Source organism: Orussus abietinus, unplaced genomic scaffold (assembly GCF_000612105.2).
Source record: "Orussus abietinus isolate OABI.00-Male unplaced genomic scaffold, Oabi_2.0 scaffold129, whole genome shotgun sequence".
NCBI lineage: Eukaryota > Metazoa > Arthropoda > Insecta > Hymenoptera > Orussidae > Orussus > Orussus abietinus.
In genome coordinates this window covers 235,932-259,555 of record NW_019394293.1, presented here as the reverse complement: position 1 = coordinate 259,555, position 23,624 = coordinate 235,932, and the positions used below count along the sequence as shown (strand labels likewise).

Sequence of the window (23,624 nt, the reverse complement as noted above, 5' to 3'; positions counted from 1 at the left end):
AGTGCGCGAGCTCCTATCAGAAATTCGTTGCGCCGCCCTTGGGGGCAAAAAACGGTGAAAGCTAACGTACGAAACCAGAGGGCAGCACAGGATGTGTTCGCACCATCCTGCCCGTAAGCAATCTCCCAACTCATCTCTGTTAATAATAAATCCGAATAAGCTCGAGTAAACCAGTGGGGAAAGGCCTGCAAAGGTTCGGCACGCGAGTGCGGGGGGTATGAGGAAGAGATTCTCTTCGGCGTTTACTCGCGCACTTTTCCCGAGACTTTTCTCTGGCAGACTTCATCCCGAGTTCCGTTTGTAGTAAGCAGTCTCGAAATTGCTGGAAAGGAGAAGCGAAAGCGTTGGAGTCGCTTCGCAATCGGAGTACCGTTTGATGTGAAGAATGGCTCACGATCGCTGATGTTTTGATTCGTGATGTCTGGGGACAAATAATTAAGACAGCTGCCCATGTTCCGCTAATGTTCGCCAGTTGGCCTTGGCACTAATGGTACGATTAGCCTTGGTTTCGTACTCTTTTAAATGAAGACAGTTCCATGCATTTCTCAAGATCCAGAGTCCAGGGCGCACCTTTCACGTATGATCTTACCAATGTCAGCTGCTCCTCGCAATAGGAAGCCTGTAAACGTCACTCGTTAACCGCATTATAAATATAGTGCATCCTAGTCAAGCCGCTTTTTGACAAATCTCGTCTATTCCTTTACTTATTATACAACCAGAGTAATGCAAGTCTCTGTCGTAATTACTGGAATAACCAGTCATTAATTGGCAAAAAAATACGGCTTGTCTGTGATCGAAAGGATCGGGGCATATATGTAAATTAAGTGCTCGGAATGTAAAGAACTAGTTGTACAATTGACGTTTCAATATGGCTGTCTCAGGTAGCAAGTGTTGATGCGTGTCCTTATATTTATGGAGTACAGGGGAAGTTAACAAGTGCAGATAATGCACTTTGTGTTAAGAAACGGCAGAGAGGCGTATGAACTGTAATGGGGTGGAAGGTCACCGTGACGCTATGGGTCGTTACATGGAGTTGCCTGACACGGAGCTTTTGGTTTGCCGTTCAGGCACCTCCAAAGCAAGTTCCTTGTGACAAAACGAGAAAGGTCTTTACCGATTCATGGGGCATCATCAGTGATGGCCCTATGGGTTCTAATTATACCCAGGATTCTCATTGCGAATGGCTAATTAAAGGTACATCTATTTAATTCAATTATGATCACTGGTAGTAATATTTAAGTATCGGTATAAATTGAGTAATGTCAGTCATTGTGAAATTGATTTTTTTTTCAGGAAATGACAGTCGTCAGTACATTACATTAAGTTTCCGTACAATGGGCACTGAATGTAGTTATGACTATGTATTTGTTTACGATGGAGATTCTTTTCGATCTCCTTTATTAGGCAGTTTTAGTGGAAAAACAGAACCACAGCAAGTAATATCGTCATCTGGTCATGTAAGTATCTTTCAAGAAATGTTTTGTTTTATTTGTTGATATTGCTTTGTATAGCATCTTTGTATTTTTGCAGATGTTAATATTATTGTACAGTGATACAAATTATGTATTGGACGGATTCCATGCTGAATTTTCAGTCACGGATTGCCCAAATAATTGTACGAACCATGGGAAATGCATAAATAATATTTGTTTCTGTGAAAATGACTGGGGTGGAAAAGATTGTTCTAGAGCTTTGTGCCCAAACAATTGCAATAACAAAGGCATTTGTGGTTTGAATCGTTGTGAATGTGATCCTGGATATTCTGGGCAGTCTTGTTCCTTGCATAAGACAGATCCAGAAGGAAATAGGTAAAGTGTGATTTCTTTGAAATATTAATCATTTTCTATATTACATTATGTTCATGAATGATTTTACATGCATTATTTTTTTTTTTCAAGATGGCATTGGTTATCTCACTCAGAAAGTGGAATGACTCCTCGAGCGGCTCACACAGCAGTGTATATAAATGAAACGGACTCTCTTTATGTTTTTGGTGGTTACGATCTAAATTACATTCTTAGTGATTTAGAGGTTTACCGATTTGGAACGAGTCTCTGGGAAGATGAGGAAGGAGCAGTGTTGGGTAAGTTCTTTTTTTAGTTACAAGTTTTATATTTCCTAAGTTGAGTAATTAATGGATATTTATTTTGTTTCATAAATTTAGAAGATAAATCATCCGTTGATTCTTTGGATCCGACCTTGATATCCAGTGAATTAAAACGTGTAGGGCCTGAAGTAGAAGCACAATACGGTTTGCGAAAATCGTCATTTATTTGGAGACTATTATTCAATATAAAAGATAACGGCACATTTGCTCTGAGAGACAGAGCCACTGTTGATGCTGGCCAACACGGTTGGCGAGAACTTAGGAACACTCCGGAACACAAGGAAAGAGAACGTAAAGCTCAAGAAGCGCGTGAAAATGAAATGAGAAAAAATTCACAGCAAGTCGATAGAAACGAAACCCAAAGGAGGAAAAATTCACGTCGTGTCAAGCCACGATATTTTCAATCAGCGGTGCAGAGGTTCTTTCCTTTTTCAAATTTAGTGCTATTAAAAAACCTAATTTCTATTTTAATAGTTTCTACATTTTATTTGTTAAACTCATAATGGCAGGGGAATTTGCTAATCGAATACTTTATTTTTAAAGGCACCGGAGAAATTCGGAGAGTGAACCTGAACATCAGCATCGTCATGCATCAAATATTGAAGACGATGGGGTAAAATGGGAAAATGGATCCTTGGACCTTCAAGGTGAAAATGTTTTCTTACAAAAAATTCTAGATCCCAAAATAACAACAGAGTCAGCAGCTAAGGATGAAACAACACCAAATTATGAAGAACTTCCTAAACCCAGCCCGAGATACGGTCACGCTGCATGTAAATACAAAGGTAAACAGATTTATTAACACATTCCCTACCGTGTAGATAGTCAGTGAGTATTTTGGCATAGAGCGGGTTAATGCCATGCTGTCATACTTATTCTTGATAATCGCAGGTGGTTTTGTGGTATACGGAGGAAAAGTAGAAGATGGTTCCCTCTCCAATGAACTGTGGCATTATAGTGTTGATAATGGCGTTTGGACACTTCGTGCTAAAAACTCTCCATTTTATCCGCCAAGGCTTACAAGACACACGCTCACTTTGGCACGTGATTCTATTTATCTATTTGGAGGAAGCACGGTGGATGGAGAATTCTCCTCGAGCCTCTATACAATAAAACTTAATCTTTGTAAGCTGACATTTTCATGAATTATTATTATAAGTATTAACACTGAGATTAAATGTGAAGCAAAATATTGCAGTGCAATTTTTATTGGCTGTTCTAATTATCTGGTAAATTAATTGTATCTTAATACTCGATACAGCTGATCCAACAGCAAGCACAGAACGGTGGAAAGAAGTCAGACCTCGTGGTGGAAAAGAATTAGATGTTCGGGTTGTGGCTCACTCAACTGTGTATCATCACGCCACAAATTCACTACTCGTCTATGGTGGTGTAGTAGCGAGCGTTGCAAGGTTCAGCAAATTATCCGACAGAATGTTTGTATTTCAATTGGATCGAAAGGTCTGGTCTGAGATACATTATCCCAGAGCGCCTTTAAGAGATACATACGTGCCAAAGGAACGAGCATTTCATACTGCTAATATTATAGGTACTTAAGATTTCATTTACATTCTAATGAATTATTTATTTAATAATTAGTTTTTTTATTCATTTTCTCCAGGTAATTATTTAGTAGTGTTTGGAGGTTATTCGCATAGGCATAACAAAGAAGAAATTTGTTACGACAACCAGATGTACCTTTATCATCTTGGCTGTCACGCATGGGTTAGTCACGATGTGTTGGGATTGAATGTAAAAGGTAAATTCGTATTTTATTTCTCTCTTCCGCTAAACTGAAATTTATTCCACGCATATTTAAAACTATCTGAATTTTATGATGGAATTTAAAATTATATATTTTCGTAGGATCACGTTATCCCAAGCAGCAAGGAGTATTTGCTCATGCTGCAGATGTTCGAAATGGGAATACTTTACTTTTGGTTGGAGGTTATCACGGGAACGTGAATGCTGATTTCCTTGCGTACACATTGCCACCGATGCTTGCTCCAGGTGACAATGACAGTGTGGAACCGGAACAAATTTGTTCAAGGTATACAAGTCTGATGGAGTGTGCAGCTAACCCGGAGTGTGGTTGGTGTTCGGCAGGCGAGGTAAAATGCCTTTTGCAAAAATAATTGCACGAAGAGAAAATCTTGAGCATTGGCTCTGTTCAATTAAAAATGATTTAATTCATATGGTATCAATAAATTAAATTTCAGATCTGTTATGGTCGTACTGTGGGCAGCAACTGTACGACAAATCTTCAAACAACGAGGTGTCCTGGTGTATGCCCAGCATTAGGCGATTGCCATTCTTGCTTGATTCATGGACAGCCTGGCGGTGGCTGGGGCACCAATGCACGAGGCAAAAGTTCCGTTTCGAATAAACTTAATCTTGGCACTTGCACTTGGTGCGTCCAAAATGCACGTTGTCATCACAAGGATGACAATTATGGGGTCTGCGGACTGAGGGATGACACTCCATCACAGATCCCTGGGTGGTGGGGTCCAAAAGGTACTGAAATTGCTAAAGTTGAAGAGTGTCGTGAAATGGACAAGAGACCAGGATTGACGTTTTTGAAGTACAAGCCACCAGTAAACTTCAGTCAGCCCGATTCTGTAACCATTGTTAATGCAACAACAGTGGACTTCAATGTGCCATCGATGCAGGGAGCGAAAACTGAGGTTGCGTTGGGTGGTGAGATGATTGCAAGACTCATTGGGTTCCTCAGGCCACCTCAGAATTTTTGGGATAGCACAGTAGAACATTTAAGAATTTGCGTCAGCTATAACAGTGCTACCTTACATGTATCACGCAGCGATGACCACCAAGAACTGGTAAGAAACGTCTTCGGTTTCATTGGTGTCTTTTATTGCGTTTTGAAGAAACTTCTTTCTGCTTTAGAGCATTAAGAAATTACCACAAATATGAAATTAATCATTTCAGGAACTGGTTGCAAATCTAACTGCCTCAACGTCGCAGTGCACTCAGACCATGTGGCCCGATGGGTACGAAATGAGACTTTTACCAGGACGCTATCTTTTGGATTTCGAGTCAAAGAGAATGGTTACAACGAGTGATGCTTATGCTAGTAAAATGGAAATAAATCATAATAGAAATATGGAGAATCCTAAAGTATTTACGTTCGAATACTTAGAGCCCTATCAAAATGGATCATGCCATCAATACAAAAACTGCTTACATTGTCTAACGGACTCTTCTTGTGGTTGGTGTGATATCAATAATAAGTGTTTGTCGCGCAACGTTAACGAGACGGAGTACTGTTCTGCTGATGTGGAATGGGACGAAAGCGGTGATCCTGTTAGAGAGTGGCATTATCTAACGATCACTCCATCAACCTGTGCTAACTGTTCCAATTACATCTCATGTGAATCGTGTGTGGGTAGTAACTTGTGCGAATGGTGGACAGAGGATGCAAGATGTGCAAGACTGGGCAGGTTACCTTATGCCGTGGTGAGTCTTGATCAGTGTCCAATACCTTGCAGACAGCGTTCAAACTGTACGCAATGCCTCGATGAACGTGGAAGATGCGTATGGTGTGAAGCAACGCAGGAATGCTTTTCCTTTTCTGTGTACACTTCCGAATACCAGTTTGGTCTGTGTCGAGAGTGGATGGATCAAGCTGGCCTCATGGGTGTTATTTCCAGAACGAGCTCTTCGTTAACTATGACCGGGACTGATCAGTGCAAGAGCTGTAGTCGACACGCTAATTGTTCCAGTTGCCTACACTCTCTGAGTTGCGGGTGGTGCTACAGCCTAGAGAATCCCATCATAGGTGCTTGCGTTCAGGGTGACTTTAACCGACCACATATTAATTGCAGTCTCGTTATTAATGAATATCAGAATTACACTCTAGCAGTAAATGAATCTGGCTGGGCTTACGCTCAATGCCCAGATGTAGACGAGTGTGACTTGGGTCTACATGATTGTCATCCAAATGCAGTGTGTACCAACACTCACGGTAGTTTCAGTTGTCAGTGTAAACGTGGGTTCCATGGTGACGGTAAAGAGTACTGCATTAAGACTTGTTACGAGGAGTGTGTTAACGGTTATTGCAGCGAAGCTCCGGATTATAAATGCAAATGTTTCCTCGGCTGGACTGGGCCGGACTGTAGAACGAATTGCGGCTGCTATAATCATTCTACTTGTACTCAAGGACCTGGTGTTTGTGACAAGTGTGAAAACTGGACGACTGGCAAATACTGTGAAGAATGCAAGGCAGGTAGCTATGGCAATGCTACGACAAGTTTAGGTTGTCAGAAATGTAATTGCAACGAACACGGAGACAAGGAGATAGATGTGTGCGATCGACAAACTGGAATTTGTTTCTGCCGCGATAATACCGAGGGTGATAGATGCGAGATCTGTCAGAAAGGTTACTATGGTGATCCTCGTGATGGTGGGATGTGTTATTATGGGTGTATGTCCAGGGGAATGCTTGGAGGTGAAGGTAATAGCAGACAGGGACTCGGTAGTCGTCACTCGCAACTTCCATTGTGGGAAACTCATTTCGGTGGATCACCCACCAGAGAGTGCTTGTGGATCGTTAGTCCAAAGACAAGTCTATCTCCCGATGCAATGACATCGAGTATACAGAGTGTTATTCAGTTCACCATACATGATGACATCAACATCACCTGTCAAGAAAACAGCGTTTACGTTTATGACGGATTACCTGATTTTGTGTCCTCCACGAGTCATCAAAGTCAACTGTTAGGTGTCTATTGCACGGAGAGTACTGATTATCCAGTTACCGTGGAAGCTAAATCTGGATTTTTGACAGTTCACTATAAACAGCTTGACGAGGTCGAAGGATTTAATGCAAGCTATATCGTGATGACATGTAACAATTGCCCTGTGAATCGTGAGTGTAGGAATGGTAATTGTCTCTGCAAGCCTGGCTTTGTTGGAATCAATTGTGACGTCGAACTCTGCCCAAATAATTGCACTTCCTTGAAAAAACAGGGTGTCTGCGACAAGGGTTATGGACACTGTGTTTGTGCTCCAGGGTATGGGGGACGTGATTGTTCCATCAAGATCAAGGGTAACCAGTTGGTCTTTACCGAACTTTTTAACTCTGAATACTTAGCCGATCATCTGGACCATCTAAGAAAGACTCTTCCACGATTCGGTCACAGTTTGGTCGCAGATAGGAGAGGTAGTCTTTGGATGTTTGGAGGGTATTCCTTAAGCCATGGTCCCCTTAATGACATTAGATTGTTCGATACGAAGAATAATACCTGGATGCCTGTAACCGTAGAGTCCACATCAGAGGCTTCGATGCCCCAGGGTCGATATTTCCATGCAGCTGAGATCGTTCACAGCAGACAACAGATCTACGTTTATGGAGGACTTTCCATGAAAGAAGAGGGCGTCCAAGGGCTGTCAAATAATACATTAAGTGACTTTTGGAAATTCAGCCTTCAGAATCAGAGGTGGAGTCAAGTGACGCAAGATTCTTTCAAGAAGGAACCTCCTCCACTGGCTGGTCACACTTTGACGTTGCGTAGGGATGGTGAATTCGAGAGTTTAATCTTGATCGGTGGCTTCAGCCCTAAATTCGGGTATCTTGACACAGTGTGGGAGTTTAATCTCGAAACAGATATGTGGGATACCATTACTACAATGGGAAATGGCCCTCTTGGAGTTTATGGCCACTCTACGGTGTACCATGTTAGATCCGATAGTCTTTACGTATTCGGTGGATATTCTTACGCCATTAACAGAACCTTTATCTCCAATAAACTCTATGCTTTGAATTATAAAACTCGCACTTGGTCGGTGTTACCTCCCTTCAAGGACGACTTCAACGATGGCAGTGGATTGGTAAGTCATTCTTCGTCTATTCACTTTTATCACACAAAGTTGGTTATATAAATGATATTACGAAAGTACTGCATACTTGTAATGCTTTGCCTTAAACGGTTTCAAGTCTTTAAATTTATATTTATATTTCACAGCCACAAGCAAGGTTCTTGCATTCTGCTGTGACGATGGATGAATATATGGTTATCTTTGGTGGACGGCAGAGTCCACACAATACATCGGATTCTTTGATAGCTTACAAATATTCTTGCAATCTATGGATTCGTCTAATTACCAAGGATATGGAGATCATCGGTAGTCCACCACCGCCAGCTTATGCCCATGCTATGACCCATGCAGAACCAGAAACTAATGCTGTTTATGTCGTTGGTGGATTTGATGGCGGTATTAAAAGTCACGTCACTCTCATCAACATCCCTGAGGATCTCTGTAATCTGTGGACCGATAAGTCAACCTGTAGAAAATACATCGGCTGTTCCTTCTGTGCAGTCACCACCGTAGCTGGTACCAATGCTTCTTATTGTTTTTCAAACGAAAAATTGACAAACAGAGATGACAAGTAAGCATTTAATGATAAACGTTATTATTCATTTAAAAGGATTCATTTTTGGACGGTTTGATTTGTATCAGTTTACAAAATATAAATGGAAAAGTTAGGAGTTGGTATTATATCGATTTCTACTTATTTTCAGATGTGATATTAATGTCACACAAGTTCAGCGATCCAATGGTGTTTTCTGTAACTCTACCTGGCTAGCAAGTAGGAACTGTCAGAGTTTTAATAGCTGCACCGAATGTCTAGCACAGTGGCCATATTACGAAGACGACAGTCTTGTGTGTAAATGGTGCGCAAATTGTCCTCGCGGTAAATGTATTCCTCTGGATCAAGATTGTAACGAGCAGGATAAATGCAATGTTAGGCAGATGTCGATTACCGATGTCAATCGATGTGACGAAAGACAATGTCCAGCGAGTGACTGCGAGAAGTGCAAAAATGTAGGGAACTGTGTATGGACTAGACAAGTTTCGAAGACATGTAAGTGTGTAACTTAAAGCGGAACACGCGATTAATCAATTAAATTAATTTAAAATATTTCACATACTCTTCCAGCTGACTCAGGAGTGAACATAACGGAAGGATCTGTCCACGACTGGACTTGCGTCCCAGCAGATATTATTGACAGATCAAGCATTAAACTGAGCAATGCACAATGTGAAAAAAGATGTAGCGACCACAAAGACTGCACAAGTTGCTTGGAAGGTACTGGTGCCGAAGGAGGCTGGCAAGAATGCAGATGGTCTACGCAGCTGCATGAAGTATGACAAAATGACATATACATGAACTACTCTTTACCTTGAAATTGTTAATATTTCTTAATTACTAAGCTGCTTAGTTATAACCCTGCAATTACGTTCACAGTGTATTTCCCCTTCGTACCAACCACTTTACTGCGCCGGTGGAGTTTGCGGGCTGGTGTTGAGAAGTTCTGATATCGAACACTGTCCAGAACCCTGTTCCGTCTTTAAACAGTGCAGTACATGCTTGAAGCACTCTCATTGTGGATGGTGTTCTTTGGATTCAGCCAATATCACTGGACAAGGTATCTGTACCGAAGGTTCTCTGGAAGCTCCAACGGATCATCCAGCTGGTGGGACCTGCGAGATGTTGTATCATCAACACTATCCTCAAACGGAATCACGTAAGGCGAGCTTCCTTTCACTTTCAACAGGGTTAAATTCAATTGCTTATTGGAACTATTTTTTAGCCGTCGTGTCTCTTACCGCTAGTCTGGTGGACTCGGTGGAGCTCCAAGAAAACTTAACAACTTCGGTGACAGCTGTCGTGCAGCCTGCATTTTCCTGGCATTACGTGCGCTGTCCTCCTGAAAACGAATGTTTGAATGGCCATCACACTTGTTCCCCGAAAAGTGAAGAATGTTCTGACCTTGAGGAAGGCTTCGAATGCAAGTGTGGCCGTGGATATAACAAAACTGACACGTAAGAAGCAATTTTCATCGTCCTATGTCGTTTGATCTACGACTTCGTGTTTGTTTCGACATAAAATACGCTTCGAAGTAATTCTACGTACTCTTTGAAGTAAACTGAACTTCCATAAATAACATTTCACGTTATATAATTTGTATTATTAATTCAGTTTTCTTCCTATGTAATGAATTAATTGATTGAATATGATCAGGTGAGAATCGTTATTTATGATCGATATTTGTTTTCCAGAAACGTTTGTGTACCTATGTGCACCCAAGGATGCATTCGAGGTACGTGCATTGAACCAGACGTCTGTCGTTGCGATTTCGGGTACGTCGGTGCCAATTGTTCAATCCAATGTCAATGCAACGGGCACAGTAATTGCAAGGGACCGGATAAACTTGATCATTGCTTGAAATGTCATAACAATACAATGGGACCTCAGTGTGACAAGTGTCTGCCTTTGTACGTCGGCAATCCGATTAACAACGGCCAATGCGTGCCTTGTTTGGAATACTGCAATGGGCATACGCGAATTTGTATTAACGAAAGTATGACTGTACCGGTAAGTCAAAGTCATTTTATAGTATACAATGTTCCTGATAATGCATTCTTGATTCGATCTTTTATTCAAGGATCCTAATTCCATCGATAAGATGGACATTAAATTACTGAAGGAACAATTAGTCGAGGGGCCCGTGGACAAAGCGAAATGTATCAATTGTGGCAACAATACAAAAGGCGATAAATGTGGTGAATGTATGACCGGATACTTTCGAGGTACTGAAGACCTTAGAGACATATGTCGGCCGTAAGTGTCATACTGATTTTTAAATTACGTAGTAGATTTCTTTAGAACCATTTTCTAGCATAATTACACATATCTTGATCATCTGGATTATTTTGGATTATGTTACTACAATAAGGGTATGCTACGGTTGGAATAAATTATTAATTGAGCAATTTTTCGATAAGAGTATGCTACTGTTATATGAGATTAATAAATGAAACGTGTTTGTAAATAGTTGCGTATGTCATGGTCATGGATACACCTGCGATCCTGTGACTGGGGAGAAGTGCAATTGCGGTAATAACACGGAAAGCGAACCATCCTGTACGAGTGGCCCTACTAAAGGAACCAGCACTGCAGGAATTCCCTGTTGGATGGTGCAGTGCAGCAGGTGCAGGGAAAATTATGCTGGAACACCTACGATGGGCCATCAGTGCTACAAAACGGTGACCGTCGACAACAAAATGTGTTTCGATTCGAAGTTAATAGGTGAGTCGTGTCACATTAATCTAAATCTTATAAATAATTAAAAAGGTGGAACTGTGCCCACCCTGATAAAGAAGTGCCATGAAGATGTAGTACATATTTTCAATATTTTTATGCGAGTTCTATAACGATATCGTATTTCATGGAAATCACAGTGACGTTATTTCATGAAGCATTGTTCTTGTTAAATTACACCATGCTTTTGTATCCTGTGAGGAACCTACGGTTCGTACTCTCTGTCACGACTAGTGTCTTCTCTGTTCCTTTCGTTACTACCGGTGGATTGTCAATAAAATGAGAGAATTTCTTTCAGACGAGTGCAAGATGAAACCGAAACCCTTGAACCCTGGGCAGACAGTCTTCTACATGGTGCAACCGCGTTTCATGAACGTCGATATCAGAGTTATGGTCGACGTGACGCAAGGAGCTTTAGACCTTTTCCTGAGTCCCCGGGACGACTCCTTCGTCGTTAATTTGAACTCAACGACGGGTTATCAGGAGGTAAGCGTTAGTAATTATTTCTTTAGGAGTTCTTAGCCGCGAGAAAAGTTCCGTAAGCAAATATTTCCTATACTTTTTATTTCTCTTTTCAACACACTTCGGTTAACTGCATTTCACAACCTACCAGCCCCTTTAAGGGGATGTGAAAGTCGCATCCGAGGGGACCATCGTTCACAAAACTTTTTTCCGAAATGGGTGTACCGAATCGTTTGTAACTTTGCAACGTGAATATGGAGGCTGTAGGGAAGGTCCCGACACCCATGAAATTTCATAAAAAAAAAATGTTTAAAATGTCTATAAATACATTTTAAACAAAATTTGAAATTTCATGTTTGTCAGGATCTTATATCCTCCATATTCACGTTGTGAAGTTTAAAACGATTCAGTACATTCCTGTTTAGAGAAAAGTTTCATAAACGAGACCTATTTAATGCCATTTTCACATCACCTTGAGCAGTCGGCGTAAATTTAAGAGCTCCTAGTTTAGGTAATTCACGAAAATATCGTTTCCTTTTCTAGGTCGAGCTAGATTATCGGTTTCGATGGCGAAAGGACACGCAGGACAGTTGGCTGGACAATCAGTCCCGAGAGAAGATTCGGGTGGTCGAGTTCCACCAGAACGGTTCCGAACCGAGCTGGAACACAGGGCCACACTATATTGTCGTGGAGCGCTACGCCGAGGGGCTGGTGACCTTCGTAACGGTGGACCAGAGGAACACCTTTCTCGTGGTCAGGAACCTAACGAATCGGCTCGTGCTGACCCTACCCCAGGACAAGCACGAGCTGGTGCAGACCAAGTTCCACATAGCCTTAAGGGCCATCGACACGCCGAATCCCGAGATCAACGGCAGGGCTGCCTACGGGATGATCTTCTTCAGGCAAGACCAGTTGCACATCGACCTCTTCGTCTTCTTCTCGGTGTTCTTTTCCTGCTTCTTCCTCTTCCTGGCGGCCTGCGTCGTCGCCTGGAAGGCGAAGCAAGCGGCTGATGTGAGGCGGGCACGCAGACGTCACGTCGTGGAGATGCTACACATGGCCAAGAGGCCCTTCGCCTCGGCCACGATTCTCTACGACCGGGATGGCAACAACTGCAGCCCGAACTCACCCCAGCGAAAGGGCAGAAGAAGCAAACTGGCTAATTTTCACAGCGACGTCCGCCCGGTCGCCGTCGAGCCGACCGACGACGATGTCGCCGCGGTCGCCACCGTCTTCGTCAGACTCCCCGGAGGGCAGCAGGCTCCTGTCAAGCTGGCCCTTGGCAGTTCCCTCATCCTCTTGACTAGGGTTTATCCTGTCAATAGCAGAGTTTTTCTCAGACGTAGGAACAGTCACGCTCCGATCTGATCTTTACTGTATGGGCAGAGTTGCTTGCTCCGGTTGGACGGTCAACGCGTGTAGACAGATGACGACTAATCGCACCGCGGTTGACTGGTCGGATCGTAATTTCGCTGATGCTTGGCGAGATCATTTATTAGAGTTTAGTGACGAGTCGGATAATTTATGAACTCGAGCTGTTTAAATTCCAAAATATTTAACAAGTTTAGACGAGTCGATAACTCGGCGAAGGAAAGAGAATCGCGTTCGCATATATTGGATTGATGCATAAGTAATGGCGTTTTTAACACGTGACGTAACATGTTAAAAAAATGCCATTACTTATGCATCAACCCAATACTTGATGAGGCGAATCAGGATTACGGAGCGCTTGCGAGGATCATAAGTCAAATATCGACAGCTCGAGTTGATGAATAACTTTTGGTAACTCGGTTTTGTTTCCACATTCGTAACTCGGTCTCACTCTAACACTTGTAGTTTATATTTATCAGTACCGATAATCAACGTTTAACGAGTTGAAATATCTGACTCGTCCCGTTCTTATCGGTGTCACGTTATTGACAGATTGAAATAGCGATTGATTGAAAAGATATTTATAAATGTTCCGGATTGAACATTTTCGTTTGTTCTCGGACGACGTCAGCTGGTTACCCGACAATTCTGTTACGCTTCAGGGGATTAAGTTAAGCATGAATTTGTCGAACAATGGTTACCGTTTCATTATTAGAAACCGGGAGATGATCGATACATATCTAAGTCAAAACGTCAAAGCCTCAGTGAAATTACGGATTATTTTAAACTCCGGTTATAATCAAGTGACATTCGTCTCATCTCTGTTTCGAAGTGATGCTCGGACTTCTACGGCCCTTTTTAAATATTCAGGATTTCGCGTTCGAGCGTTAATATTCTCCACTTTTGCTTTAATAGCGGCAAAATCGGTAATGGCAGAAAATGCATCTTGTATTTACGGGTATCCCGTGGTTTCTTTTTCTTTCTTTTTTAATCCGTCATTTTTACGAGATATTGGGCGAGGAAGTTGGGTCGAAACGCCGCCAATCTCTTTTTAAATTTCGTCGAAAAATATTTAACGCTTTTGCCGTTTGGAATCACTAATGAAGAACCGTCTTTTAGTATTGCCGTAAATTAATTACTCGTTTCGACAGGGATGTGAGAAAAATGATGTGGAAAAAGTGAACGTCGTCGGACTTCGCATGAGGACTTGCGAAATAATTTCGCGCGTTCGTCGCATGTATCATAGCTCGAAATCGGCGAAGCGATCGTAAGATTGTTTTAGAATAGATACATAGTTATAATATATTGCCACATCATTCCGCGATGAGACTGTAAGTTTTTTGTATATAGCAATTTGTATATGATATCGTGTCGGTCGATGCGTTAACGCGCGATTGCGTAGAAGAGTTTTACATGACCAATAATGGGTTCTCGTAGCTACTCGATAGCATGTTCGTTATGAAACATTTTTCGAGTCCCCCTTTCTGTTCTTGTATTCGCGATTTTTTTTTTCTCTTGTAATTATCTCGCTTACGCAGCCCCGTTTTAGGATCGAATTTACGACGCACCCATCAGATTTTTAATCGATTTAAATGGATGACGTTCCTGACTCTGATTAGTCGAAGAATCATTCACTCTCTGTTGAGTTTTTATTAGAGAATTTTCTCGCGGAATTTTTAGCGCTCCTTTGAGAGAAACCGAGGCGATTTAACTATCGGAGGATACTTGCAAAGCTTTGTTAATTGTGTACCTTGGAGTTCTGGAGTTTTGTACAATTATCTTGATTAATTATTCGCGATGTGTTACCGCCTCGTCATCCAAATGTCACTTGATAATTAGTAAGAAATTATTGTTTTTAGATTGATTCTCACGGTCTACGATCTCGAGCCTGGTTTGACATTGCGAGATTACTTTCAAATATTTGGATATTCAATGAGGATTAATAGTGTGTATTTCGCAGTGACTGATGCTATCGATTAACCGATTAACAATAACAAACTGGCCATATTGCTTCCTAGTTAGAAATTTCCTACTTCAAGATATATATAGCGAATAATCGGAACTTTGACAGAAGACATTAAGCGTAAATTGTTTGTTAAAATTAAATTAATAGTTTCATTCATTAATTCTCTCTTAATGCATGAATAACAAATGGCAACGGTAAATGCTAATTAACATTGAGCGAATATTTTCTCAAGTAATGTCAAACTCGTTCTCAAGTGGACTCCCTGCAGTACTGGGCAAAATACTACTATTTGCAATAGACAATAGGCTACATCTCGCGACCATTGTTCAATTTATTCCGTAGAATCGATATTTCAAGGATATCCACATCACGCAGTAAACATTAAAGTAACTAAAAGGAAATCGATATCTCATAAACGGCATTGCAGAGGATTTATTTCGAATCACTTTTAGGGTGCTTCGAAGTACTCGAGAGTAGCAAGCTAGATATGTCATTTCAAGTTATTTTTTAGGAATTCGTAGAGAGATCAGTTAGTTGTTTCAATGTTTCCTACGTGAGACGACGGATGTAAAATACATGTCTTGGTGGTTATAGGTGTTCGAATTACTACTTGAAAAATAGTTCGATTAGAAGCAATGCCCAGCACTGGCGCACCGTTCCTCTCGGATCTGGATATACAGGGTGTCATTAATTGTACGTAAAACCGTCCAGGGACGGTGTGCATCGGAAGAGGAACGACGTGCGTCTCCTCGCACAATATAAAACCGAACAGTATTAGGCAGAGAGGTGTAAGGGGACTTTGAAACGTTTCATACTTTTACAAAATGTTCCTAAGCCCGCCAGCGCTCGCAAGCGAACATTTACTACGTATAGAAATCATCTAAATGTACGATAAGATCAGTGAAAAAATCATGTACGCGCCAACATGGTCGTTGAAACATCCAAGGGGACGATAACCTTAAAATGAATAACGATAATCGCTTAAAAATTGTATACTTTAAGTTTTACACTTTTCCATAAGCACTTACTACTCAATCCGAGCATGACAATTCCGAGTTTAAGAGTATATATTTGCGGGATTATTTATTGAACGTATTGTATTCGTAATTTTAGTGTAGTGGAATATTAAGGCCGAAACTGGGTTTGAATCTAAAATATATTTATTATATTTCGAGGGGGAGAGAAAAATCGTTGGTGTTAGGAACACCTGAGACTAATCTTGAGGAGGAATTAGTAAGATTGTAATTTTAGTATTTCTTTAATGGTCCTCGAGGGGTGTTTCAATAGCTATGTTGGGAACGATTGTATGCAACTGGCGACTGGTATATTATGATATTAATTACCTTCGAGAAACGTTGAGCGGGTTATCTAATCGGGCAGTGAAATCAATCGCTAGGTGTTAATCAAAGCTTGTGCACTACATTATGTTGACATAATGATGTATATCAAGTCGGTTTATTTTTAAAGGTAGCGGAGAGAGACGGAGGAATTTTCCTCGGCGAACCTAGAAAATTAATGTAAATAGCGCAGCGCCTGTGCGATACTGTTAATTTAATGGTAAGTGCGGTGCTATCGGTCATAGATTCTCGAATGTTCCAATCGTCAATTAAAGTTATATGAAAGGGTTATTCTATATACGTCAAAATATTTATAAAACTTCTCCAAACTGGATGCACTGAATTGGTGGGAACTTCAGCATGTGATTATGGAAGCCCTAAAGAAGAATGTAGTGCTTGTGAAGCTTCATTTTTAAGAACAAATTTTTTTTATCTAACCCAGACTAGAACCAAGAATTTATTTTTTTTGTTGATAAATGAAATATCACGAGCACCACGTTCTTCTTTAGGGCCTTCATAATCACCTGCTGAAGTTTCAAATGATTCGGTGCACCCTGTTTCGAGAAAAGTTTTATTAATATTTCTACTTTTCATGTATATAAAATGACCCTTTCATATCAGCTTAAAAGATTGGTTCCCAAAGTGGCTACTTCTCGACACGCTATGTAGATTATGAGAATTCGTCTCTGTGTACCTCGTAAAGTTCTTCGGCGAGTTTCATCGCAAGACTGCCCTAAGTCCACTCGAAGCTTCTTCACTATCGGTGGCCTTCTTTCTCCTCATTTGAATTTCCCTTCTTTGCTCACCTGCATGTTATTCAGTTATATTTCCTCTCTCTACATTTTATTTAACTTGGCTATATCCGTTACAACCATTCGACTCCCAATTTGCAACCATAATATATATTGCTCTTCGCTCTTCGTCTCATCTTGTGTCGTCCATCCTTTGAATCTCATCCACGCAGCAGTCATACTGTCGTGTTTACACATTATTGTGTACGCATATAAATAAAAATATATATTATATACATATGTAATTTAACAGATATATATATATATATATATACATATAATTTTTGGTTGTACAGATCTGAACATTATTTTATAAATATTATATTTTATATATAATTATATTGCATTTGTCGTGTAATATGAAATCTTCCACACCGATGTCATGTTGAGACTGGGATAGTTGAAACCTGGATAAAACCTATGGGATGGGATTTCCAAAGATTCTGAATCTTATGCATAGGTTTTGACGATATCAAAGTGTCAAAGCAGAGGAAATAAGGCTGCGCAGAAGTGAACTGCTAAAGTGTATCAAGGAAGTGTTAATAAATATGTGTAAGAAAATCAAGTCGACCAAGCAACATTGTTCGATTAACTAAACAACACATCTCTAGCATTACTAATTATGCATTCTTAAAACAAACTTATTTTACAAAATTGGAATGCACTTCCCATTTCAAGGAGCTGTAGAAATTTATAATTTAACGTTTGTGCACAGACCTTAAAATTCATTGTATCTGGATTGAAGCTATATCATAGTTTGTAGTTGTTTGTTCTTGATATTTGGATGAAAGTTTATATTTCTGTGCATCTTGTTTACCCTGAGTGATTAAAAAAAGCACATTGCATGTTTTTCTAATTTCTTCTCCTGTTAAAATACTATTAGGTATATTTTAGACACTACAACTAAGAGCCACAGTTAAAAAGTCCTCAAATGAAATAGAAATCGTTCCAGTTTGATCCGAGTCTCTTACTCGAAAGGCATCTGTAATTATAAAAATATATGAAATGTTCTAATTATTCTAAATGATGATTTTCAAAAAGTAATTTGAATATTATACCTGTAAACCTCTGAACTTGTACGCAGAGGACTATAAATTGGTCAATGGTTATGCTTTCATGGTTGCTTAGATCACTTTTCTGTATCAGAAACTTGATAAATTCAGGGCTGAATCGGTAGCCCATTTGTGTCAGAGCTGCGGACAGTTCATTTTCTTGAATGGTACCAGAATTATCACGATCGTAACCCCGGAAAACACCAAGCCATGCATTTATATAATTATACAATGCTTGAAACTGAATGATGTCTATGGTGCCAGTTTTATCCTTATCAAACATACCTGTTGGAAAACAGAATTTATAAGTAACGACACAACCTATGCGATTAATTTTAAATAACTTACTGATCATAAGTTTGCAGGCGGTATCTGAAAAGTAACCGCCCTGTCCATTGGCCAAAGCAGCTCGTAGTTCAGAAGCTGTAATCTTTCCACTGCCGTCTCGATCAACCGCAGCGAACCATTGTTGAACCTCAGGATTAACTTGAGGTGCATCGCCAGGCATGCCGTACATCGAACCCTGGATATTTCCCAAGTTCTAATGTTTCAGTACAAAAGAAAGAAAGAAGAGGAAGAAACGTGAAACTAAAAAAAATACGACAGTAAAACAAGAACAGAAAATAGACATTGATAAAGGAAATTAAAATTCATAATATTTGATAAACATAGTAGGCCATTGTAAGTATCAACGTTCACCTAAAAATAAACGCAAAAATGTAGAAGAATTGCACATATGTATGGACATACCGGATAAGCCATTATACTCCAATTAGGTTTGTAGATTTTACAATAGAGGTTAATAGGCTTCTAATATTACGCAGGTTTGAGAATTACGCCTGAGGGCAGTTTTTTTTTCCAATTCAGGTCTGAAATAAAAATAAACTATTATTCGAACGCTTCTAAACAGGTATTCGTTACGAACGTTTTAAAGGATACGGAGCTTTATTGACAAGGTGGCGCCATCTCGCGGTGCGCAGTGGAATCTACGGCGAGATTTCTCTTTTTTCTCTCTCTTTGTTTAGACGAGTGGAGTAAATTGTTAGTGACGGCTGGCGAACTGGCGAAGGGAAAAGGTTTCGTGTAGGTGAATTTTCTCATCTGTTGTCTACGTCCTGCGACGTGGAGGTTCCGGGAAAAGTCCGGCAAAATTAATTAGTCTTGGATTGGTGTTTCGGGTACAAAGATTGCAGATAAGGAGTCGAGTATAGGAGGCACCATTCGAAGAACGACAAACACTTAGGTGCAATGGGTCTGATCTGCTCCACGGCACAGGTGATACTTTTTAACAACACGGATGTTTCCTTCTAATATAAACCTGTGAATTCACGGATTATTGGAAATATCAATCTTTATTAGGCGCTCTTTATCATACAATCAGTTTGCAATGCCCTTCTGCAGTTCTTACGTACGACTATTTTTTTTAACTCGGGCACGGTGATTCATATGCGCGATGTGTCAAGTAGATTTCCCCTTCACTTATACTTCTTTCTTTCATACTTCTCTACTGTTTTTAAATACCTAATTATTAATTATGTAAACAAATTATCAATACTATTATCTGCATTTTATTCTATTTTATTCCCACGAGGTTTAAATCTCGTGGTGGTAAATAATGCGAAAATTAAGAAAGGCATCGAGGTGAATGGATGTGAAACCTTTTCATTGTTTAAAACTTTAAGTATAAATCAGGTTGATGACTCACTCTTTAGGTACTGACGATTGGATATTCGAGCAACGTCTCTAATTAAAACAATTGTTCTCGATTGCTTGATATAATGGAATTTATTTCCTCCCAGCTCGCATGCCTGTGCGGCAGCACAGCCTGCAGTTTCTGCTGCTCCCAGTGTCCAACATGTCGAAACAGTACGAGCACTCGGATTATGTACGCTCTTCTTTTGATGCTGGGTACGATCGCTGCTTGTTTCACTCTGCTTCCTAGTCTTCAAGGAGCTCTCCAAAAGGTACTTATGATATGGCTTAAACAAAAAGTTAGTGACGTTTTTCTAACATTTTTATTGCATTTGACCAGGTACCATTCTGTAAGAACAGCACCAACTATGTCCCGTCAACGTTTACGGTGGATTGCCAATCTGCTGTCGGTTACCTCGCGGTCTATAGGATATGCTTTATCTTGGCTCTGTTTTTCTTCCTGATGTCTCTTATCATGATGAAAGTTCGAAGTTCAAAGGATCCTAGAGCTCCAATACAAAATGGGTGAGAATTAATGTTTCTTACAGTACAACAGATGAAGAATTCCCATTTAATCAATTTTATTCATTTCTAGTTTCTGGGCAATAAAATATCTTCTTATAATTGGCGGAATGGTTGGAGCCTTCTTTATTCCAGAAGGCTCTTTCGGTCCCACTTGGATGTACTTTGGCATGATTGGTGGTTTCTTATTTATACTTATTCAGTTAATTTTGATAATTGATTTTGCTCACTCTTGGGCCAATGCTTGGGTTGGTCATTACGAGGAAACCGAATCTAGAGGCTGGTAAGCATCTTGACGTAAATAAGTATTTCCATTGTAAATGCTTCATCCCATTTGATTAATTTCTTTCTTTCCAGGTTTGCAGCTCTATTAGGAGTAACGTTTTTGAGCTATGCTGTCTTCATAATTGGAATTGTTTTGCTTTATATTGGATTTACTTTGGTAAGTTAATTAGGAAGTGAACGTAATTATATTTCTGGGTATTAGCATAAATTCTATTTTTTTTTACTGTATTTTCTTTCCACAGCCACATGATTGTTCTCTAAACAAGTTCTTCATATCGTTCAACTTGATTCTGTGTGTTATTGCTAGTGCGATATCAATTTCACCAAGTGTACAGGAACGTCAACCTCGCTGCGGTCTTTTACAGTCATCTATCGTTTCTCTCTATGTAGTTTACCTAACATGGAGCGGTGTTTCAAATAGTCCAGGTATGCATCCACTAATCACCAGTTGTTAATTATTAAGAGCATGACAATTGGAAAAAAAACTAATTCTGATGTTTTCAGATCACGAGTGCAACCCGGGATTTCTTGGAATCATTTCTGGAAACGATGTAAAGACCCAAAACAGAATGGCATTCGATGGAGAAAGCGTTGTTGGTTTGATTATTTGGTTCGGTTGCGTTTTGTACAGCTCTTTACGAACAGCATCCAAGTCGTCGAAAATTACAATGTCTGAGAACGTTCTTGTAAAAGATAACGGAGCTGGTAAGTTTTTTTTTTTGTTTAAACATTGATCATGTCGATTTGTTTCCTTTTCGTTTAGTTAGATAATTCTTTCTTGTGAATGTTAACGGTTTGCCTCATTGCCATCATTAATGTAACTTTCAATCGATACACTTAATCTTCAGCTTGAGCATCGATTCTCTCATTATAAAGTAGATTAGAGAAGTCTTTGACGGTAACTTGCTGCTTTTGTTTATGCAGTAAGGAATCCGGGAGACCAGTCCTTGATTGGCGGTGAAGGTACGCTCGCAACATTGATATGACTAATACATACTGGAGTTTCATTCGCTGTGATGATTTGAGTATTTATTAATACCTTCGCTAACTGTTCCTTGCGTACGATTTAAATCGACGTATTTTTCCTTTGACTTCAATGTGTAATTACACAGATCATTTGAACGAACCACAAAATTACATATTGAACATAGGGAATAACAGAACATCCATTTCTACGAGATAAAAATAATTGTATAATGGATGAAAGATATTTTTATCAATGACTAACATTACATCGTCAGAAAGTCAGCAATTGTTTAACTTATTTGCATGACTTTGTCGTAATCTTTATTATATGTCTTTACCGTTGTCGAATATTTTCACTGGTGGTGAAGTAGTTCAAGTTTCTGTTCCTTTGATTTCCTAGTCTCTTGTCATTCGTAATTAGATTATGTTTCAGTGGAAGGACGAAATGATGATGCCGAAGAAGGGCGTGAGACCAAAGTTTGGGATAACGAAGAAGATACCGTTGCATACAACTGGAGCTTCTTCCATGTCATGTTCGCTCTTGCTACATTATACGTAATGATGACATTGACCAATTGGTACAAGTAAGTAGACTTGTCTTTTAATTTCATTTGTTGTCCTTCGACAGCTCAATGAGACCACTTAATTTCCAATTATAGACCGAACTCTTCCCTCGAGACTTTAAATTCCAATGCAGCATCGATGTGGGTTAAAATAATCTCATCGTGGATGTGCTTATCACTGTACGTGTGGACTCTGGTGGCTCCTGTTTTGTTCCCTAATCGTGACTTTTCCTAAGTCTCCTCGTTGTTCTGGAAAGTGTTACCTTCAAGCTCCAAAGCAGATAACCCTTTTCCCTCGAAATTTATACATTTCGACAGAAAACGTAAAAGAGTAGGATTAACCAAAAAACAAGAGCAACCCAAACGTTTCTCTTAGGCTTGTTCAAACAGTCCTGAATATAATATTTATCGCCGATACATGGAAACCTTGTAGTGTATTTGTCAACTTAGTTCTAAGTATCTGAGATTAAAAAGCATACGTACGATTGTTAATGCAGGTGCCGGCATGTTAGGATTTCTCAGATTCGGTCAAAATTCTTGTGCTGTACTCTGTAATTCCGTACACGCTCTTTATTCACGCCATAGATGTGATTATAATTAAATTGCTGGGTTGGAGCTAAGGTTGTGGCATTGTAGCGTCTACTTAACCTTGAAACACGGTACATCCTAATAAAAAAAAAATAGGAGTACAATATTTTATTTTCTGCCTGAAAAAAGAAAAACGTTCGCAGATTGTGGCAACTCATAATTATGGGACTATTGCGTTTCTGTGATATTGATTTTGTTTTCTTTAATGGTTCGACTAGACGTATGTGCAAGTGTCACATTATAAGTGTATTAAATATTTCTTCTTCAACCACAGCGTTGAGCATTGAGCATTGCATGAATTAAATCCGTTGTTACATAAATATTAATATTAAGATTATTTTCTCTATTCGCTTCATGTTTCTCAAGTTTAATCAACCCATAAGTCCCAAGGAAACCTATAGATGTTTTGACTTAAATGTGAGCTGCATTTATAAGAACAGTGCACGTGGAATATTGTAGTAGCTCGTTTCCATGCGGTTATTATTAAACATTAACAAGAAATCGAGTGTACTACATTATTACAACAGCTTATGTACCGCATTGAAAATAATCATGTATATTTTATGTAAATTGGAGACGAAATTTTGGAGTTTGTGTTATTTCGTCGTCCGATAGCTACTGGCAACTCGGGGAGATGTTACTCTCTGTATTCCCCATAATGTAATAGCTCCTGATCTATTAAATGAATTCGTAATGGTAAAAAAAAGTGCCTTTATTACTTTATTATTATACGCTTTTGCATGTGAAACATTCAATGATTTGTAATGGTTGTTTTCTTAACATAGATTTCCGAGTGTA

General features: G+C 39.7%; 3 protein-coding genes across 10 annotated transcripts; 2 read left to right on the top strand and 1 right to left on the bottom strand.

Moving 5' to 3' along the window:
- Positions 1-122: 122 nt before the first annotated feature.
- Positions 123-17,426, top strand: LOC105699253 (multiple epidermal growth factor-like domains protein 8). 2 transcript variants are annotated; one of them, XM_012424126.2, is made up of 23 exons: positions 123-490; positions 882-1,194; positions 1,294-1,457; positions 1,531-1,808; positions 1,899-2,083; positions 2,165-2,525; positions 2,651-2,892; positions 2,999-3,232; positions 3,369-3,656; positions 3,729-3,866; positions 3,974-4,218; positions 4,327-4,944; positions 5,054-7,954; positions 8,089-8,513; positions 8,647-8,990; positions 9,066-9,271; positions 9,375-9,654; positions 9,721-9,952; positions 10,190-10,505; positions 10,576-10,751; positions 10,966-11,219; positions 11,530-11,717; positions 12,237-17,426. In XM_012424126.2, the coding sequence occupies exons 2-23, from the start codon at positions 990-992 to the stop codon at positions 13,059-13,061; spliced, it is 9,105 nt and encodes a 3,034-aa protein (XP_012279549.1). In that variant the 5' UTR covers positions 123-490; positions 882-989; the 3' UTR covers positions 13,062-17,426. The 2 variants fall into 2 exon arrangements, with proteins under 2 accessions (XP_012279549.1, XP_012279540.1); XM_012424117.2 differs by having other exon boundaries at positions 123-621.
- Positions 17,427-17,937: 511 nt separating this feature from the next.
- LOC105699380 (peflin) lies at positions 17,938-19,203 on the bottom strand. 4 transcript variants are annotated; one of them, XM_012424314.2, is made up of 5 exons: positions 19,136-19,203; positions 18,961-19,079; positions 18,559-18,751; positions 18,217-18,495; positions 17,938-18,140 (listed from the first exon to the last, which is right to left on the bottom strand). In XM_012424314.2, the coding sequence occupies exons 2-5, from the start codon at positions 18,970-18,972 to the stop codon at positions 18,049-18,051; spliced, it is 576 nt and encodes a 191-aa protein (XP_012279737.1). In that variant the 5' UTR covers positions 18,973-19,079; positions 19,136-19,203; the 3' UTR covers positions 17,938-18,048. The 4 variants fall into 4 exon arrangements, with proteins under 4 accessions (XP_012279737.1, XP_012279755.1, XP_012279729.1 ...); XM_012424332.2 differs by having other exon boundaries at positions 18,559-18,798; positions 18,961-19,161; XM_012424306.2 differs by having other exon boundaries at positions 18,961-19,161.
- Positions 19,204-19,237: 34 nt separating this feature from the next.
- LOC105701585 (probable serine incorporator) lies at positions 19,238-23,532 on the top strand. Of its 4 annotated transcripts, none has more exons than XM_012428456.2 (10): positions 19,238-19,485; positions 20,010-20,174; positions 20,243-20,427; positions 20,498-20,707; positions 20,782-20,866; positions 20,952-21,135; positions 21,214-21,414; positions 21,634-21,672; positions 22,109-22,259; positions 22,335-23,532. In XM_012428456.2, exons 1-10 carry the CDS (start codon positions 19,459-19,461, stop codon positions 22,471-22,473), a joined length of 1,386 nt encoding a protein of 461 aa, XP_012283879.1. In that variant the 5' UTR covers positions 19,238-19,458; the 3' UTR covers positions 22,474-23,532. The 4 variants fall into 4 exon arrangements, with proteins under 4 accessions (XP_012283879.1, XP_012283897.1, XP_012283888.1 ...); XM_012428448.1 differs by having other exon boundaries at positions 19,459-19,485; positions 22,097-22,259; XM_012428474.2 differs by lacking the exon at positions 21,634-21,672 and having other exon boundaries at positions 19,239-19,485.
- The last annotated feature ends 92 nt before the right edge of the window (positions 23,533-23,624 follow it).

Excerpts from the sequence above, each read along its gene's own strand:
- LOC105699253 (XM_012424126.2), top strand. The coding sequence starts at position 990 with ATGGGGTGGAAGGTCACCGTGACGCTATGGGTCGTTACATGGAGTTGC. Across the intron at positions 1,195-1,293 it reads TTGCGAATGGCTAATTAAAG|GAAATGACAGTCGTCAGTAC; the intron begins GTACATCTATTT and ends TTTTTTTTTCAG. Across the intron at positions 11,220-11,529 it reads TTTCGATTCGAAGTTAATAG|ACGAGTGCAAGATGAAACCG; the intron begins GTGAGTCGTGTC and ends AATTTCTTTCAG.
- LOC105699380 (XM_012424314.2), bottom strand. Across the intron at positions 18,496-18,558 it reads CGCCTGCAAACTTATGATCA|GTATGTTTGATAAGGATAAA; the intron begins GTAAGTTATTTA and ends GTTTTCCAACAG. Across the intron at positions 18,141-18,216 it reads ACAAGTTCAGAGGTTTACAG|ATGCCTTTCGAGTAAGAGAC; the intron begins GTATAATATTCA and ends TTATAATTACAG.
- LOC105701585 (XM_012428448.1), top strand. The coding sequence starts at position 19,459 with ATGGGTCTGATCTGCTCCACGGCACAG. Across the intron at positions 20,175-20,242 it reads TTCAAGGAGCTCTCCAAAAG|GTACCATTCTGTAAGAACAG; the intron begins GTACTTATGATA and ends GCATTTGACCAG. Across the intron at positions 21,673-22,096 it reads GTCCTTGATTGGCGGTGAAG|ATTATGTTTCAGTGGAAGGA; the intron begins GTACGCTCGCAA and ends ATTCGTAATTAG.